Below are 18173 nucleotides of genomic sequence, written 5' to 3'. Positions count from 1 at the left end.
GAGTGCATCACTGCGCATGTCTGTTGCTGGTCAGTATTTGACTAAAATGTGCGCATTCCAACTTTCTCATCATTGAAGTGTTATCATGTCATGTGATTGTTTTACAGATATTGATGAGTGTGCAGAGTATGATGATATCTGTAAGGACAATGCCATCTGTACAAACATTGAGGGAAGCTTTCTCTGTGCTGTACTGGACTGTGGTAAAGGCTACAAAATGGCTTCAAGTGGTCACTGTGAAGGTAAGAACATTCTTCTCCAGCAGACGGTTAGAGCACACTGACTGAAATGTCAAGCAGTACAAACCGGCTCTCCTCAGAGCCACCACTATTTTGAAATGGTGTCACTGCAAACCTTAACTTAGTATTTAAAGCCATTGGACACTTTCGGTAAACAGTATTGTCCAAAGGTCCACACTTCGTGTAACACAACTTATATATTAAATAACAAACCTGTGCAAATTTAGGCTCAATCGGTCATCAGAGTCGGGAGAAAATAATGGGAAAACCCACCCTTGTTTCCGCCTGTTTCGCCGTGTCATGACATGTGTTTAAAATAAATCCGTAATTCTCGATATCGAGAATTGATAATTGTTTTAATGTTTTCTCAAAGAGTAAAGCATTTCATGGAATAATATTTCAAAAGAAGTCTTTCACCATATACTTTCTGTAAACCCTGTAAGTTATTTGTAAACCTGTGATTTTTTTTCTCTCCTCCGGAAGGTATATAATGGCTTTAAAGGGAAGGTACACATTTGGTTATTACTCAAAACAGATATTAACTTAAAAACTGACTTGGTAACGAGTATTGGAGAGCTGTTGATAGTATAAAACATTGTGAAAAAAGACTCCCTCTGAAGTAACGTAATTTTTGAGAACGAGGTAATTTCTCATTAAAATAATAAAAGACTTCTAACTAGAAGTCTTTTATTCCTATCTGCTTGCACACAAATACGTCCAACAGTAAGGGTGTTTTTTTTTGATGACCAGTTGAGTCCAAATTTTTTACAGGTTTGTTATTTTATGCTTATGATAGGATACACCAAGTGAGAACACTGGTCTTTGACAATTACCAAACATGTACAGTGTCTTTAAGGTGGAACAACTTGTGAGTTTAGGAAAGTGTACAAAGTTGACATGTCATTACTTATTTGAAGTAGCATATTAGGTTACTAATTTTTTTTTCAAATAATATTTTGTGTTATTGAAATGGGGTTTTCAAGAAAATTAGTTTGTGTGTTTTGTGTGGCACTTAATATATGATCGATATTATTCGAGTTGTTACCAATGACTTCTTATTTCTGACCGTTCTTAATGTAGATCGGAATGAATGCGAAGAAGAGCCAGATGTATGTGGGTTGTTTGGTATCTGTATCAACATGGATGGTAGCTTTGACTGCATTGAAATCAAAGTGGAATGCATCGATGGATTCACGTTGGGTTCAGACAACCTGTGTGTCGGTAAAGTCTCTTTCTTTCTTCATTTGCCAATCTTTTTTTGATTAAGTTGTGCCTTTCTATAGGGAAGGTATATGTCTGGTAATCACTCTTCAATTAATGGCAATACAGACTTTTGTTTTGAAGCCTACAGAAGCTTTCGATGGTATATAGCATTTTGAGAAACATTTTACTTTGAAGATATAAGTTTTTATGCCCCAAAATTTGAAACCTGAAAGGCGTTACTGTCAGTAACGCATTTGAGATTAAGTATTCCTATTAAGGATTTTTCTTCATGTTAAGACATTACTCACTCCAGGTTTTCGGTGATATCTTTAATAAAGATGTGACCTCCTTTTGAAATGAAATTTTCACACGCTAGTTTTATTGTATACATCTACATTGTACATTCATATACATGTAGGATTAAAACAATGAAAGGGCTCAAAGTTATATACCTTGCCTTTAATAATTCTTTCTTTTTAATTTGTGCTTGTCTTTTCTAATACATTTTTTATTTGAGCAGACATAGACGAATGCGCAGAGACTCCAGATATTTGTGGGCTGGGTAACATTTGTGAGAATACACCAGGAAGCTATGTATGTGCCATTCTTGACTGTGGTGTCGGCTACCAGAAGGATGGTGAAGGAACTTGCAAGGGTGTGTGAAATAAAACTGGATTCATTCAAAATATTTCTCCACTAATGCTTGATTCATTTCATGAAGCAAATTCATACAGTCACATAGATTAACTGTATAGCTCTTTTCACATTATATCTCTTATGCCTTGGGGAGGCCTGGGACCTTTTCCCCCCTATGGTTACCCCGGGGAACTTTCACGCTTTCCCCCTGCCTAGTTCCCTAACCGCTTACCCCTAGTCCAGAGCAGGGCCCAATTTCATAGCGCTGCTTAACAGTAAGCAGATTTGCGTGCTTACCGTAGCAGACAAATTTGCTTAAGCCGTAGCGTATTTCACAGCTTAGCAGAAAAATTGGGCGGCCATATTGCGTGTTTACCGTGGATTTGCATTGTGACGTCATTTGTTTTTGTGTTGTAAGCATCGGAAGGTTAGCTTGCCTTTTCAAGTGCTTATACGGTTAGCAGCGCTATGAAATAGAAATCGCACAGTAAGCAAAAAATCGGGGAATAGAGAGTTGTGTAAAAAGGGCTTATGTTTTTCTGACAGCTCTGAAAGACATATGTTAAACAATGTTCTTTTTGATGTTCGTTTGAGCAGATGAAGACGAATGTGTAGAGACACCAGATATTTGTGGCCTAGGTAACATCTGTGAGAATCTTCCAGGATCTTATATTTGTGCCATTGTGGACTGTAGTATTGGTTTCCGGAAGAATGAAGAAGGAATATGCATTGGTAAGTGAAATAAAAGGAGTTATACTGTAATTTAATTGTGGTCACCTTCATTCATGCCACTCATGCCCTTTACTTGTTCACTGGGAGAGTATTCCTTTTCTTACAGTATCTGTTATATCTGTTGTAAGCCCCAGGACTTTTTTTTACACCACGGTTACCTCGGCACACTTTCACAATGTATCCCTTTTTCACGGGGTTCCGGTCGCACGTTTCAAGAATACCCAAGGGTTTTACCGCTTACCCTTACTGGGGCAGACCAGGGGTAAAGCGATTAGTGTAAAAAGGCCGGTCGAAACCACCGTGAATTGAGTCGTGAAAAACATTGTGAATATGCACCAAAGGAACCCTGGAAAACAAAAGTGCTGATGCTCTAAACCACTCGGGCGGTCAGGTTGGCGTGAGGTCGGGTTGGCGTGAGGTCAGGTTGGCGTGAGGTCAGGTTGGCGTGAGGTCAGGTTGGCGTGAGGTCAGGTTGGCGTGAGGTCAGGTTGGCGTGAGGTCAGGTTGGCGTGAGGTCAGGTTGGCGTGAGGTCAGGTTGGCGTGAGGTCAGGTTGGCGTGAGGTCAGGTTGGCGTGAGGTATCTTGCCTTGCCTTCCACCTCTTGGAACCCTACTTCAAACCCTACATGGGGGCGCTATGTGGATTGGGTTGTCATGTTCCCAACTGACTGCAAGGGTTTTCCCTGGAATAATGCTCTAAACCACTCGGGGGGTCAGGTTGGCGTGAGGTATCTTGCCTTGCCTTACACCTCTTGGAACCCTACTTCAAACCCTACATGGGGGCGCTATGTGGATTGGGTTGTCATGTTCCCAACTGACTGCAAGGGTTTTCCCTGGAATAATGCTCTAAACCACTCGGGGGGTCAGGTTGGCGTGAGGTATCTTGCCTTGCCTTACACCTCTTGGAACCCTACTTCAAACCCTACATGGGGGCGCTATGTGGATTGGGTTGTCATGTTCCCAACTCACTGCAAGGGTTTTCCCAGGAATAATTCTTTGTTTTGTTTCCCTCCAACAACTTAAACTAAAACTCCCTTCATTGTTCTTGGTTTCTTAACCTTAATTAATAAATGATATGAAAGTGAAAAATTTAAATAAAATTGCAACCCTTTTTTCTTCCTATTTGTCATTAGACATTGATGAATGTGAAGAGAACCCATGGTGTTAATGCACTTTTTCAGTCAGAAGGCTTTGATTTAAACTTTGCTTATTTTCACTGGTGTACTTTTTAAAAAACTTTTTCTGTGTAATGTTCTTACTGGTATTTTTTACTGATATGCGCCCTCAAACAGGCTGGTTCTCACCACGTGGATTTTGGAAGGGCTGAACTTTTTTGTTAAATTGGGGCCAGAGCTTTGGCAGCCTGTTCAATCCTTTTCATGGATTTTGGATATTGTTGATAGAATCTTCATATTCTGCTTTAGTCAACTTACTAAGAGTTTTCTTTTTTTTTTACAGATATTGCAGTTGACCCACCGATTGAAGGTAAGTTGTCTCGATATGAAAACGGTCATTATTGTTGTAGACGTTTTGTTGATTAGTTTAATACCTTCATCACACAAAACACCACCACAACAAAAACAAAGTTTTTACTGTATATAATCACATTTGTATGTTGAATCTAACATTCCTGCCCACAAATCTCCAACCTTTCTGTAGAATTTTGCAAACTTCCTATGGTGACCGGCTTATGCCGAGGCAGATTCCCCAAATTTGGATATGACCCAGAATCTAAGACCTGCTTGGAGTTTGTTTATGGAGGATGTGAAGGCAATGACAATAAATTTGACGATGCTGAGAGCTGTATGAAAGTCTGTAGTCCCAAAGACCCACCAAAACCAGAACCTGAGCGTGTGATTCCAACTGGTAAACCAGGTATTGTGAAACAAATCTTTGTGGCCGCTTTTCTTGCTGAAGGGAAGTTTTAGGAAGTAGATGGTTCTTACAAAAACACTCTCTTTATTAAGACTACAATCTGGGGAGGACTAAATGTTGACTTGCAATTTTAAGGCTAGGGACACACTAATTTGTTTTACTGCAAAGTGAATAAACATTGATAGCTCACCATGCATTACCTCAAAACTCACAAGGCTGCATAAACATGACAAATATGTCTTGCCTAACTCATCTTAGCAAATGAGAGATGGTGAAAGATCTTTTCAATCTATTGCACATTATTAGTTATCATAAAATTCCTCAACTTCTATAGAATTTGTTAAAGTTGTGTCTGAGGCTTGTTCAGATTTGAGAATAGGGGAGGGACCCATGGTAACGATGCCTAGTCATGATTGAAATAATTGGATTTCATAATTTAATTTATTTTACATTATTTTAGAACCTGCATATAACGAGGGTTGCAGGTTCTGATCCCGCTCTAGAAATTTTTCTTTTTGCCGTCCCAAAATTGATTTTTAATTATTGTTGACTTGTTTTTGCAACTCCCAGAATACTGTCAGCTTCCCAGAGTGACAGGCCTTTGCCGTGGATATTTCCCCAAATTTGGTTTCAATAAGGAAACAGGACTCTGTGAGGAATTTGTCTATGGAGGCTGTGGCGGCAACGACAATAAGTTTGCTAGTTCTGATGATTGTATGAATGTATGTGGAGACAAACAACCTGTTGATGTCAGCCCACCAGTGGTCTTCCCAGGTATGATAACCCTTTCATCCACCATTTATTTGAGTGATAAATTGATCATATAGACCTTTGCATTGTTAATTAAATAGTGTGGGTTCAAGTCCCAATCCTGACAATTGTATCCTTAAGTAAGACCTTAACTATAGTGTGATCCTTCGGATGGGACGACACTCAGCTATACATCACGTTTAAATCTTCTCAAGAAAACGCCAATGCATCTATTGCAAGACTTGATAAATGCATCCAAGAGATTCGATGTTGGACACAACAAAACTTCCTGAAGTTAAATGATGATAAGACAGAGTTCCTTTCATTTGGGTCACGTCAACAGTTAACTAAGGTTTCAGTACCATACATCTCCATCGGTGATGCTCAGATAGCTCCCTCGCTGAAAGCTCGGAACTTAGGAGTTATTTTTGATTCATCGATGACACTTCAGCCACACATCAATAACATTGTTCGTTTATCATCATATCACATCAGGAATATAGGTAAGATTCGCAAGTACTTGGACAAAAGTGCCACTGAAAAGGTCATTCACGCATTTGTTACTTCTCGTCTTGACAACAGCAATGCTCTTCTCTACAGTCTTCCTAACAACCAGATTTCCCGACTTCAACGGCTCCAAAATACTGCTGCCCGCATTGTGACACTGTCTATAAAATCCTGTGCTATCACCCCCATTCTGAAACAACTACACTGGCTCCCTATCTCTCAACGAATCATCTTCAAGCTGATGCTCATTGTCCACAAAGCTCTTAATGGCAAGGCTCCCCACTATATTTCTGAACTGCTTCAAGTTTACACTCCATCAAGGAATCTTCGATCAAGTTCCATGCTTCTCCTCATTGAACCCAAGTCTCGACACTCATGGGGTGACAGGTCTTTTTCTTCAGCCGCGCCACGCATCTGGAACTCTCTACCACTTAATCTTCGATCTTGTGTTTGTACCGCAAAATTCAAGTCTCTTCTCAAAACTTATCTTATGTCACAGGTTTTCAATGACTAATTTTGTTGTTTTTTTTTTTTTGTGTTGTGTTGTGTTTTTTTTTTTGTTTTTTTTGAGGGGGGTTTTACTGCGCCTTGAACACCCAGCAGGGTGGATATGTGCGCATTACAAGTCTTATTATTATTATTATTATTATTATTATTAACTGTTGGTCCCGTGTGTTGTGTAAACGCACGAAAAAGAACCAGTGCACTTATCGAAAAAGAGAAGGGGTTCGCCCTGGTGTTCCTGACTGGATTAGGTCTAAAAATTCAAAACTTTGTCCCACTCGCCTTGTAGGAAATACTTGGCGCTTTAAATACGGTTGTTATTGTTATTATTTATTATAATAACATGTGAATCGTTGTTTGCCTTTCAGAGATGTGCACACTGCCCATGATGAGGGGCTTCTGCGGAGGGAATGAAGTGATGTTTGGTTTTAACCCTGAGACTGGAGAGTGTGAACAGTTCATCTGGGGTAGCTGTGGAGGTAATATCAACCGCTTTGAGACTGTGGATGAGTGTACAGCAACCTGTGGATCAGTCCCTCAAGGTATCCCACCAATGACTCTCAAGAAATACACCGGTAAGAATTATCTTGTATAGGTTTCAGTATTTAACACTAAGAACAAGGCTAAAAGTTTTCGAATAGATTTTTGTCCTCCTCTTAAGCCTAACTTTAAATTATATTTCAACGTACCTTTGCTTATGTTGCAAAACTTTGTGTAATCTTGTCTCTCAAGTATGAAACAAGTTTGATATGAATTATATGCGTGTTGATCATGTGGCCAGGTACATACTTACTTGTTCCAACATTTGTGATGTTGAATTTGTGTTGGAGAATTGTTAGAGGATGTGCCAGATTAGTTTAAAGCCACTGGACACCTTTGGTAATTGTCAAAGACCAGTCTTCTCACTTGGTGTATCTCAACATACGCACACACACAAAAAACGTGAAAATTTGAACTCAATTGGTCATCGAAGTTGCGAGAGAATAATGGAAGAAAAAACACCATTGTTGCACAAGTTGTGTGTTTTCAGATGCTTGAATTCGAGACCTTGGCTCAGGTCTCGAATTCAATTGAAATATTTTAGTGAGAAATAAGTTCTTTCTTAAAAACTAGATAACTTCAGAGGGAGCCGTTTCTCACAATATTTGATACTATCAACAGCTCCCCATTACTCGTTACCAAGAAAGTTTTGAAACTAACAATTATTGTAAGTAATAACCAATAGTGTCCACAGTGCCTTTTAAAGGTCCAGATTAATCAATGGTTTTTGTTCCTTCTCTTTGCTCTTGCAGATGAGAAGATTGGTGTATGTCCCAGGATCATTGATAGTCTGGGTCCATGCCCAAGAGAGTGTATGGGTGATAATGCTGAATGCCCAGGGGACCGTCTGTGCTGTTTCAATGGATGTGGATTTGAGTGCATGCCGTTTATGCTTGTAGAACCCCCAGGTATGTCAAAGCAGGGTGTTGTTCATTATAGTTTGTGTTGTGACTTGGAGCAAGTTCGGGTGTGCACAATGGTTAACTAAAGGTTGACTGCTTTGACTCAAACCCAGGCTTGTTGACCATTAATTGACTACTGTGGTCGACCATTTGGAACCAGTCTCATAACTAGTATTATAACACCCCTTACAAATATTCTGCCTTTTCATTGGTTTAGAGCGCGTCACATGATATGTCTTAGTTTTACTAGACGGCGGCCGTGTAATAGTGTGTCGTTTGCCGTGTGATAGTCCGACGACTATCACACGGCGTGCAGTACCCAGGCGTCTTTTTACCCACCTCGAACCCAATCAGTTGTGCATCTGTAGAAGTGAAACGCGCGTACGAAGATTACGTGTATGAAAATGATAAATATTCTGTCGGGTGTTATAAATCAAATATTGACTGCTTTAACTTGTGCTATGGTTGAAACTACGACTCCCTCGGTGATCCTCGGACCATTCCATTTCCCCTCAGCTGTGCCTCGGGAAAATAGAACGCTCCGGTGATCACCTCGGGAGGCGTAGTTTTAACCATAGCCGTCGAAGCTGTCAATATTTGTATACTACTCATATGACCATAGTTTCTTCACTGGTCTCGATAGCCTGTTCCTTCACTGGTCCCGATAGCCTGTTCCGTGCTGACATGCATAAAGTGCAGAGGGGAAGCGGAGACACTATAGCGAAAAAGCTGAAGGCAATGAAGTGTTGACTACTGTGGTACCAATGGTTGACTAAGGCTTTCAAACGAGTCGTTCATAAGTGAGGGCAACACTGCGCAGTACCAATAGTTGGCTAGGCTTTCAAACGAGTCATCCGAATGAGTGTGTCACTGCGCATGTACATTGCTGTTCAGTAGTGGACTAAAATGTGCGCACTCAAACTAGCTCTTAATGGTTTCCACTGGTTTACTGAGGCTCTGGTTCTTCAGTGTGTGTTTGAAACATCTTTGCTAGTAACCATTGGGGCACTGCCAATCAGAGTTGTTTTGACAATCAGAATCTGGAAGCTGCCCACGGTATTTATTAATGGGTGTTGATGTATTTGAAATTTTGACAGAGCCTAAGGAAGGACTTTGCCCTGCAGTCAGTCCCGATGAGATCTATGAATGCAGTAGTGACGCCAAAACAGAATGCTTTGCTGATTATAATTGCGACGGGGACATGAAGTGTTGTCAGGATGGCTGTAATTCTGTGTGCGTTGGACCATCAACCGCAGTAATCGAACCAGAAGTTACTGGTAAATCATTGTTTCATTGTTTACTTTATGGGTCCTACTCAACAGATCCCCCTCCTTTGTCAAAAACAAGCCCCACTCCCCATCCTTAATGTTATGTTACTCTTACAGAAGGATTCAGGCAACTTTGAAATGAAAATCTATTTTGAGTATTTTAAAACCCATTTGACAAGATTTGAGTCTCTTTTGTATTTTAAGGCAAAACAGCCTACATGTAACTTAAAATTTAGGGTTTGTTATGAGAAATTGTTTTTCTAAATTGGGGGATTTTTTTGTGTGTGCACAGTTTCAAAGAAAAACTATTTATGAATGTGAATATATTATGTACTATATAAATAGTCCAATTCCTGCTTCAACAGTTTTTTCAGGGTTTCTGTTCAATTACAAATATTTATTTTAGATTCAGATTCTCCCAAGCCGGGTCTTTGCCCAAAAGTGTCTATTGAGACTGTTGGAATCTGTGAAGAGAGCTGTTATGATGATTATGCTTGTCCTGATGACCAGAAATGTTGCAGCAATGGCTGTGGGCACAGTTGTATGCCTGCTTACAATCCTAGTGGTAAGTTGTCAAAAGAGACGAGCGTGTAAGTTTAAGACTTTGCTTTGCCAAAGTTAGGTACACCTTGGCAATTTTGTTTTATAGGTGAAATGGTAAATGCTTGTCAGGTTGGCGAGTGGTTTCTTTCATTGCCTTCCGTCTCTGCGATCTTGGTTCGAATCCTCTGGGGGGGCACTATGTAGCTTGGGTTTTCAGTCCCACGGGTGAACTTTCTCTGGAATGAAATTCTGTTCATCTCCCCCTACCCCCCCCCCCCCCATACAATAAATTGTATACAAATTTCTTTTGAATCGACCTCCTCCAGCCCATGTTAATTTCCCTGGTTGGATTTTCTCTGAAATAAAATTTTGGTCATCTCCCCCCCCCCCATACAATAAATTGTATACAAAATTCTTTTGAATCAACCTCCTCCAGCCTGTGTTAATTTCTCAAACAGGGGCCAGATTTGCCTTTGACAGTAGCCGCATGTAACATAGATGCAAGACGGTAAATTTTATAGTAATGGTTAAAAACACTGGACACCTTTGGTAATTGTCAAAGACCAGTCTTCTCACTTGGTGTATCTCAACATAAGTGCAAAATAACAAATCTGTGAAAATTTGAACTCAATTGGGCGTCGAAGTTGCAAGATAATAATGGAAGGAAAAACACCCCTGTCACACGAAGTTGTGTGCTTTTAGATGCTTGATTTTGGGACCTCAACATCAAATTCATTTAAATTACTTTTTTCTCAAAAACTTTGTTTCTTCAGAGGGAGCCGTTTCTCACAATGTTTTATACTAGATCAACAGCTCTCCATTGCTTGTTACCAAGTTTATGCAAACAAAATTTGGGAGTAATTACCAAGAGTGTCCAGTGCCTTTAAGACTGTCTGTATTGTTTGTTCTGCAGTTCATGAATATGGTGAATGTCCAACTATGGTAGAGACTGGAGACTGCCCTAGTGAGTGCACTGTGGACTCTGACTGTGGAAGAGGTATTTGCTGCTACACTGGATGTGGATATGCCTGTGCCAATCCAATCATTGTGGACCCAGTCCGTAAGTCATCTTTGTTAACTTGTGCTCATCACATTTATCCATATAAAAAAAATAGTATGGAAGGTATTTGTTAGGTTAGCCTAGTTGCAAATGCAAAGCGAATTTTGACGGCACAAATTCACAATGAACAGTTCACAACTGAAGGACTTTTAAAACCAAGGATAAACACCCAGTAAAAACATTCCGAGGACCTTGTTTCAATTCAGCATTCTCAGCCCAAAGAGTCCCCAAACTGAGTCCAGGATACCCCCCAGATTTTAAAAGTATTGTAGGGACCCCCTGATTTATATGAATGGCATGATTAAACTATTATATATTTTAATTTTATTATACTTTGCATCTGTAGCTGTATTGCCAGGGCCTTTACATGTATGCCCTCTGCTGCCTGAGTTTACAGCAGGACCCTGCGCAGATTTCTGTTCATTTGACTATGACTGTAAGGAAGAGGAGAAATGTTGCAGCAATGGATGTGGTTACCAGTGCATGCCATATACTGAAATTGAAATTATTGAACCAGAACGTGTTGGACCAAGTAAGACAATTAATATTATCCTATTCTGAAAACATACCTTTTTTAAGAAAGCTTTTAATACATGATTGTTTTAATATACCATTAGGTTTAGAGACACTCGACACTATTGGTAAATGTCAAAGACCAGTCTTCTCACTTGGTGTATCTCAACATATGCACAAAATAACAAACCTGTACAAATTTGAACCCAATTGGTCCTACGTCGAAGTTGCGAGATAATAATGGAAGAAAAAAACACCCTTGTCACACGAAGTTGTGTTCTTTCAGATGCTTGATTTTGAGACTTTAAAATCTAATTCTGAGGTCTTGAAATAAAATTCATGGAAAGTTACTTCTTTCTCAAAAACTACGTTACTTCAGAGGGAGTTGTTACTTAAAATGTTTTATACTATCCGTTGCTTGTTACCAAGTAAGTTTTTATGCTAACAATTATTTTGAGTAATTACCAAGCATGTCCAGTGCCTTTAATGTATGATTGTTTCAATATAGTTATTTCTACTATTAGGTCCAAGTTCATTGCTGTTTATTGTTTGTGTTGATGTGGCGTGGTACATTGTACCTCAATTTTTTCGCCCTTGCTGGTCCGACTTAACTTTTTAATTTCTTAAAATCATGTCTTGAGAGTTTGTTTTTTGTTTGTGCTTGTTTGCTATCGTTTTGAATTTTTCTTACCCAATTGTAGTTTTTTGGTATTTTAATTTTTGTTACATGTATTATGAGGCGCATTTGATTATGTTTTAATATGGAGAATGAGCGATATAAGTCACATAATTATTTTTTACTGTCATTCATTGTTTACGGCTTGCTTTCTGCCTCCCTTTTTCTTTCTCTATTTTCATGTATTTCCACTTGCCTGCTTCTGTTATACTTTACACCTGTGCATGTATGGTATGTTGTGGTTAAGCCTTCGAGAAAGCCTATATGTTAATAAATAGAACTTTCTTGGGCAGATTGCCGTTATAACCAGGTTTTGCTAAACACAATTCTTCTGGCTAAGTAAACAATTTTGACTTGTAAACCTCAGTGGGAATTCGACTCCTCAACAGCTCTACCAAAAGTGATTCTTGACAACTTTTCAGGTTTTCTAAAAAATTACTTTGATAGAAATTCTTCCTATTTTGATATGATGTCTGATTTGCTTCGCCCCTTAGAATTATTAGTAAAATGTTTTAAAATAGCCCATCTAATCACACCCTGGTGTGTACAGGTTAGCCCTAGTACTCAATACAAATTTTCTCCATTTCCACCCAAGGGCCAAAATATCATGCCTGCTGAAATATTGATGTATCTGCTTTGGTTTCTGCTTTTTACAGTCGTCCCTGAGCCAGTTGTTCCTTACCTGGGTGAATGCCCCTTTGTAGAACCTTCTTCTGGATTTGGTATCTGTGTTGAAGAATGTAATAATGATGATGGATGTTCTGGTGGTAAGATATGCTGCTCCAATGGATGTGGACATACTTGTATGGAGCCAGGTATGTAATCTAGACTCATGTTTTGTTTATGGTGTTCGGAAAATTCATGAGGTGCAACTGTTTCTTTTCTGGAGTACTTCTTGCCAGTGTATGATACACAGCAGAATATTTTTTTTAGGAGGGGAGGGGAGGTTGCGGTTTTGAGATGCAACTATATTGATAAAAATCATCAAGACAAAACCATTTATAATGCCTGAGATTACACAGTTTGGCTTTTAAAACCAAAGATAAACACAAACTAGACCTTAACAAAAAAAAACATAGTTTTCAGCTTGCAAATATTTTGGGTCCAGATCACCTTTAGGTTTGATAAATAATATGACTAATATCAGAAAACTTATATGACGCAGAGTATCTGGAGGACCAGTCAAAGGTGCTATTCACTAGAAAAATACTGTGATTCAAACGAACGATTGAAAAGATAGGTTTTGAGATGGTGTTTGAATGACTTGTGTTCCTTAAACTCATCTGGCAAGGAATGCGCCGTATTTTTGACTGCATGAGGGCGCTCTCAAACGTATTTGTATCATTTCTAGGAGTATATTCATTCATACCCAAAACAGTTACTAAAGACTGGGGAACACATAACACTACAGACATCATATTCATCACGGACAATAAGACCTTTGAAAGAGCCGTTACAACCCACTAGGCTGCAACAAAAGTGACAGAATGCCGATTACTTCTGTGCCGGACAAATTGCGTATACCCCTGGAAGTGATCAAAATAATATTGAGAGCGCCCTCATGGGGTCAAAAACACGGCACATTCCAGAGACAAACCATGATGACAAGAGGACATATATTTTCATCTTTTCTGATGTCAAATGTCGGATCTTGTACTAAACTCTACTAATCAAGCTTTGTAGGAGTAGAACATTTCTGGACTGATGAAACTACTAATTGTTTTATAATTGCATTTAACAATATAACTCGCCCCCCCAAAAACTGACTATTTTGATGAACATTTTGCCATGTGTTAATGTCCCTTTCCCCAGTAACTGAATTTGAACTGAAGCCTGTTGTTCTAAAACTTGGGGAGTGTCCAGCCCTTGAACCGGCCGGCTTTGGGTTTGGAATCTGCATCCAGGAATGTGAGGACGATAGCGGATGTTCTGGTGATAAGAAATGCTGTGCTAATGGATGTGGACGGACTTGCTTGGATGCATTCAGTATGATGTTAATTCCTTCTTTTATTTAGGTCTACCTATTCACTAATATTTTCATGTCTTGCCAATTTCAAATTCTGCTTCACAGATGTGGCGTGACGTTTTGAAATGATACAAGAACTATCAATATGTTGTAAATTCTTCTTTTCCTCCTATTTAGCTTCAACTATTAACTTAATATTTCTTGCCAAATATCTTGCCAAAAACAAATTCAGCTTCACAGATATTATTGAATGTGACGTTTTAAAATGATACAAGAATTATCAATATGATGTCGATTCATCTTTTATTTAGCTTCACCTATTAATACTTGCATATCTTGGCAAAAACATATTCTTCTTCACAGATATTACTCAATATGGCGTGACGTTTTAAAAATGCTACAAGAAATATCAATATGGTGTCACTTCTTCTCTGATTTAGCTTAACTTAATACTTTCATATTTTGGCAATTACATATTCTGCTTCACAGATATACAGAAAAACAAAAGTTTTGACTTTGGGTTTGGGTACTTTTTGTACGACACAAAACACAAATATCCACAGATTTACATTAAATTAACATCATTTAAGGATAATGATTGCAAAAAGCTTCCCTGCAAATTGTATCTACTGAGGTGCTGTAGTTTTTGAGAAATTAGTAAAACATCTTCAAGAAAATGACATTTTGCATGTACACCACTTTCCTGAAAACAGTGCTTTGTGAAATTCACTTTTTTTTTCTTGAAAAAAAATTGACTATAAATGAAGCTGAAACTTCTACAGGTAAATTATATTACATACATCCTCATTCACCCTGAGTGGGGGATAATGGCATGGCCAAAAACATGATTTCTGAAAGGTATCAAAACCCTTTAAAAGAACTACAGAACAGTATTACACTTGTTTATTGCTTCATTTTCTCGCCCTACAGTTGCACCTGAGCCAGCTGCTCCCAAGCCTGGGGAGTGTCCAATCCCAGAAGATGCTGGCTTTGGGTTTGGTATCTGTATTCAAGAATGCGATGACGATAGCGGATGTGCTGATGAGAAGAAATGCTGCGCCAATGGCTGCGGACGAACTTGCTTGGCACCCATCAGTGAGAGTCTTTTGTATATTTTACTCCTGTCATTATTCTGTACTCACTTTAATTTTTTTGCCTTGTTTCTTGCCAAAATAAATTCTGCTTCACAGAAGAACCAGTTCATAACACTTCCATATTAATAACATTCAATTGTCGGCTTAATATTGGTTTTACAAACTAATTTGGGGTAGAACATAGACAAATTTCCTAGAGCAGGATTTGAACCAACTACGTCCAAATTAATGTGAGGTTAGTTCTACCAACCTAGCCAAGTAGCCATTTTTGGACCGTCTCCCTTTTTTGACAATATCTTATTTTGTAATTGATGTTTTTGAAGTAAAAAAGTCACATCCTCTTAAGGTGATCCTTTGGCTACGGCTTTCAAGGTTGTAACGTAAAATAGGCTGTGATCGCTAGCTATATGGCAGCTAACGGTTGTATGGCTTCTGACTGGCAACCCTGAACAAAGTTGTTAACAAAATAGGGAAACACCTAACATAGCTCAGTTGGTTGAGCGCTAGCACGTTACCTGGAGGTGGCAGAATCAAGTCCTGCTGTAGTCAGTTTTTCTGTGTTTAACCCCAAATCATTTTTAAAGCTTAACCCAGTCGGTTTCCCCATGTGGTATACCTTGATTAGTGATTGTTTTATTGTAATGATATGCATTTCTTGCCGCAAGTTTCTGCTCCACAGATGTACAAAATCTCTATATTTAATCATTTGTTTTGTACTTCATGTCCGACTGCTGTGTTGTGCTTCACAGGATTTTATGAAACTTTTAGCAGCGTTGGTCGGTATTCATGCTGCTTGTTTCAATGGTTCAAACTTAGAAAGATTTGCATGTAAAGTTGTTTTCATGTTGCATGCTTCATACCACTTCTCGCCCTACAGTTGCACCAGAGCCAGCTGCTCCCAAGCCTGGGGAGTGTCCGATCCCAGAAGATGCTGGCTTTGGGTTTGGTATCTGTATTCAAGAATGTGATGACGATAGCGGATGTGCTGATGAGAAGAAATGCTGCGCTAATGGATGTGGACGGACTTGCTTGGAGCCCATCAGTATGCAAACTTCTTCCTTTTTTATTTGTTTAGCAGTTACTTAAAGGCACTGGACACGCTTGGTAATTACTCAAAATAATTATTAGCATCAAAACTTACTTGGTAACGAGTAATGGGGAGAGGTTGATGGTAAAAAACACTGAGAAACGGCTCCCTCTGAAGTGACATAGTTTTCGAGAAAGAAGTAATTTTCCACGAATTTGATTTTGAGACCTCAGATTTAGAAATTGAGGTCTCGAAATCAACCATCTAAACGCACACAACTTCGTGTGACAAGTGTGTTTTTTCTTTCATTTTTATCTCGCAACTTCAACGACCAATTGAGCTCAAATTTTCACAGGTTTGTTATTTTATGCATATGTTGAGATACACCAAGTGAGAAGACTGGTCTTTGACAATTACCAATAGTGTCCAGTGTCTTAATATGCATCCTTTATCTCAGAAACAAACTTCTTGTTTGGATTTTAAGCAATTTTAAGATGTAGACGTTCAGTAAAGAGCTGGTACATAAACAAATAAAGGTTAACAGTTTGATTTTAATACTTCTATATTCGAAATAATTTAATATTTTAAGGACATTATCTACACTGAGCAGTTTTTTGCATATCATCTTACTGAAGATTTCTCTTCTCATGTTTTCTGCTTTTAGTTTTTTGCTCAACAGATGACTGTGAGCTTGTCATTTCAGAACTTGGGAAGTATCCCCATTAAACAAAACAAAATTTTGAGAAGAGTAAAAACTATTTAGTTTCCATTTCGTATATATATTTCTTAATTTATTTCCTTGACAGTTCTTCCTGAGCCGGTTATTCCTAAGCTTGGTGAATGCCCCATTGTAGAACCTTCTTCTGGATTTGGTATCTGTGTTCAAGAATGTGATAATGATAACGGATGTTCTGGTGAGAAGAAATGCTGCTCCAATGGATGTGGAAATACTTGCATGGATCCATTATTGCCAGAAGGTATTTACTTGTTGTGTCTTGTAGATTTAAAGACCCTAAAATGATGACGTCCTTTTCCAAACCAAGGCTTCAGTTTGAGTTCTTGTTTTATGCTCCAATAGTCTCTTTGAATCCAAATGCCAAAAGTGCACCAAACAGAGCCTTAGCCTGAGTCAAAGCCGTAGTTTCTAAAAGGCCCATGATATGCAACAAACCTATTCATTTGTAATTTGTTGTTGTGTGTTGCTAACAGTTAAAGGTTGCAAGGCAATACGTGAGGAGGTATTGTCATCTAGACGCCTTGGTGCCTTCATTCCTGACTGTACTGAAGAGGGTTTATACGTACCACTACAATGCCATGGCAGCACTGGTTACTGCTGGTGTGTTAATGAAATGGGTGAAGAGATCTTGGAAACTAGACGAGGACCTGGAGAAGACAGGCCAGACGGTTTTTGTGAAGGTAGGTTTTTTAAAAATTCTTTTGCTGTTTACCGGTAACAACTGTTTGGTATTTATTCTTCCATCACATTTTTACAATGCTCTCATTTTATGAAAATATCTTGAATTAATTGTGAATCGTGATGGTTTTATCTAATAATTTGTTCATCATAGTAGTCATATCAGGAAGCCCCAAAACCTTTTTTTCTTTTCGTCAGCCCATTTTATTATATCTTCTTAACATTTTGATCATACAGTCACATCTCTATGTTCAACGTTTGCCTAATTAGCCCCGACTTTTATTTCCGTCCCATAACTTGGAAAAAGCAGGGCGTTCATGATGTAGTATCAACCTTGCAACCGAAGAAACTTTAGATTCCCTCGGCAGTGGCTGCTACCACTTGTTTAAACATGTGTGAATGTTGCAGACAAACTGCAGGCAAAAACTTCACAGTTCTCGATTATCAAATACACACACTACAGTAAGTGTAGGCTGAATCTCAAAGCTGCCAAATTTGTTGTTAATAATAATAATAGTAAAATGTATTTATAATGCGCTTTTCCAAAACTTGATCAAAGCGCATAACAAAGAAAAGGATAAACTAGGCCTAAAACTTGCAAGAAACAAATCATAATCTACTTTTAAGGAAAGAGATAAGTTTTAAGTTTTTTCTTAAAAGTAACAACACAAGAAGATTTACGGACATTAATTGGGAGAGTGTTCCAAAGTTCAGCAGCAAAGTG

At 38.7% G+C, this 18173-nt stretch overlaps 1 protein-coding gene across 3 annotated transcripts in view; it reads left to right on the top strand.

The window, feature by feature from the left end:
- LOC117296122 overlaps positions 1–18173 on the top strand; it is a 68096-nt gene that overhangs the window by 38926 nt on the left and 10997 nt on the right. The window contains exons 35-53 of one of the 3 annotated variants that reach the window (XM_033778994.1): positions 108–242; positions 1320–1460; positions 1963–2097; positions 2676–2810; positions 4269–4295; positions 4470–4685; positions 5256–5459; positions 6815–7021; positions 7739–7894; positions 8986–9165; positions 9563–9721; positions 10613–10759; positions 11106–11291; positions 12605–12763; positions 13761–13934; positions 14845–15009; positions 15886–16050; positions 16842–17012; positions 17245–17451. In XM_033778994.1, coding sequence (XP_033634885.1) covers positions 108–242; positions 1320–1460; positions 1963–2097; positions 2676–2810; positions 4269–4295; positions 4470–4685; positions 5256–5459; positions 6815–7021; positions 7739–7894; positions 8986–9165; positions 9563–9721; positions 10613–10759; positions 11106–11291; positions 12605–12763; positions 13761–13934; positions 14845–15009; positions 15886–16050; positions 16842–17012; positions 17245–17451 — 3069 coding nt within the window. The remainder of the gene's footprint in view (positions 1–107; positions 243–1319; positions 1461–1962; positions 2098–2675; positions 2811–4268; positions 4296–4469; positions 4686–5255; positions 5460–6814; positions 7022–7738; positions 7895–8985; positions 9166–9562; positions 9722–10612; positions 10760–11105; positions 11292–12604; positions 12764–13760; positions 13935–14844; positions 15010–15885; positions 16051–16841; positions 17013–17244; positions 17452–18173) is intronic. The other 2 variants (XM_033778995.1, XM_033778996.1) reach the window with 2 other exon arrangements.

This window comes from Asterias rubens, chromosome 10 (genome assembly GCF_902459465.1).
Source record: "Asterias rubens chromosome 10, eAstRub1.3, whole genome shotgun sequence".
Classification (NCBI taxonomy): domain Eukaryota; kingdom Metazoa; phylum Echinodermata; class Asteroidea; order Forcipulatida; family Asteriidae; genus Asterias; species Asterias rubens.
Note: the sequence above shows the minus strand (reverse complement) of the source record. Positions and strands in the feature narration are given on the sequence as shown.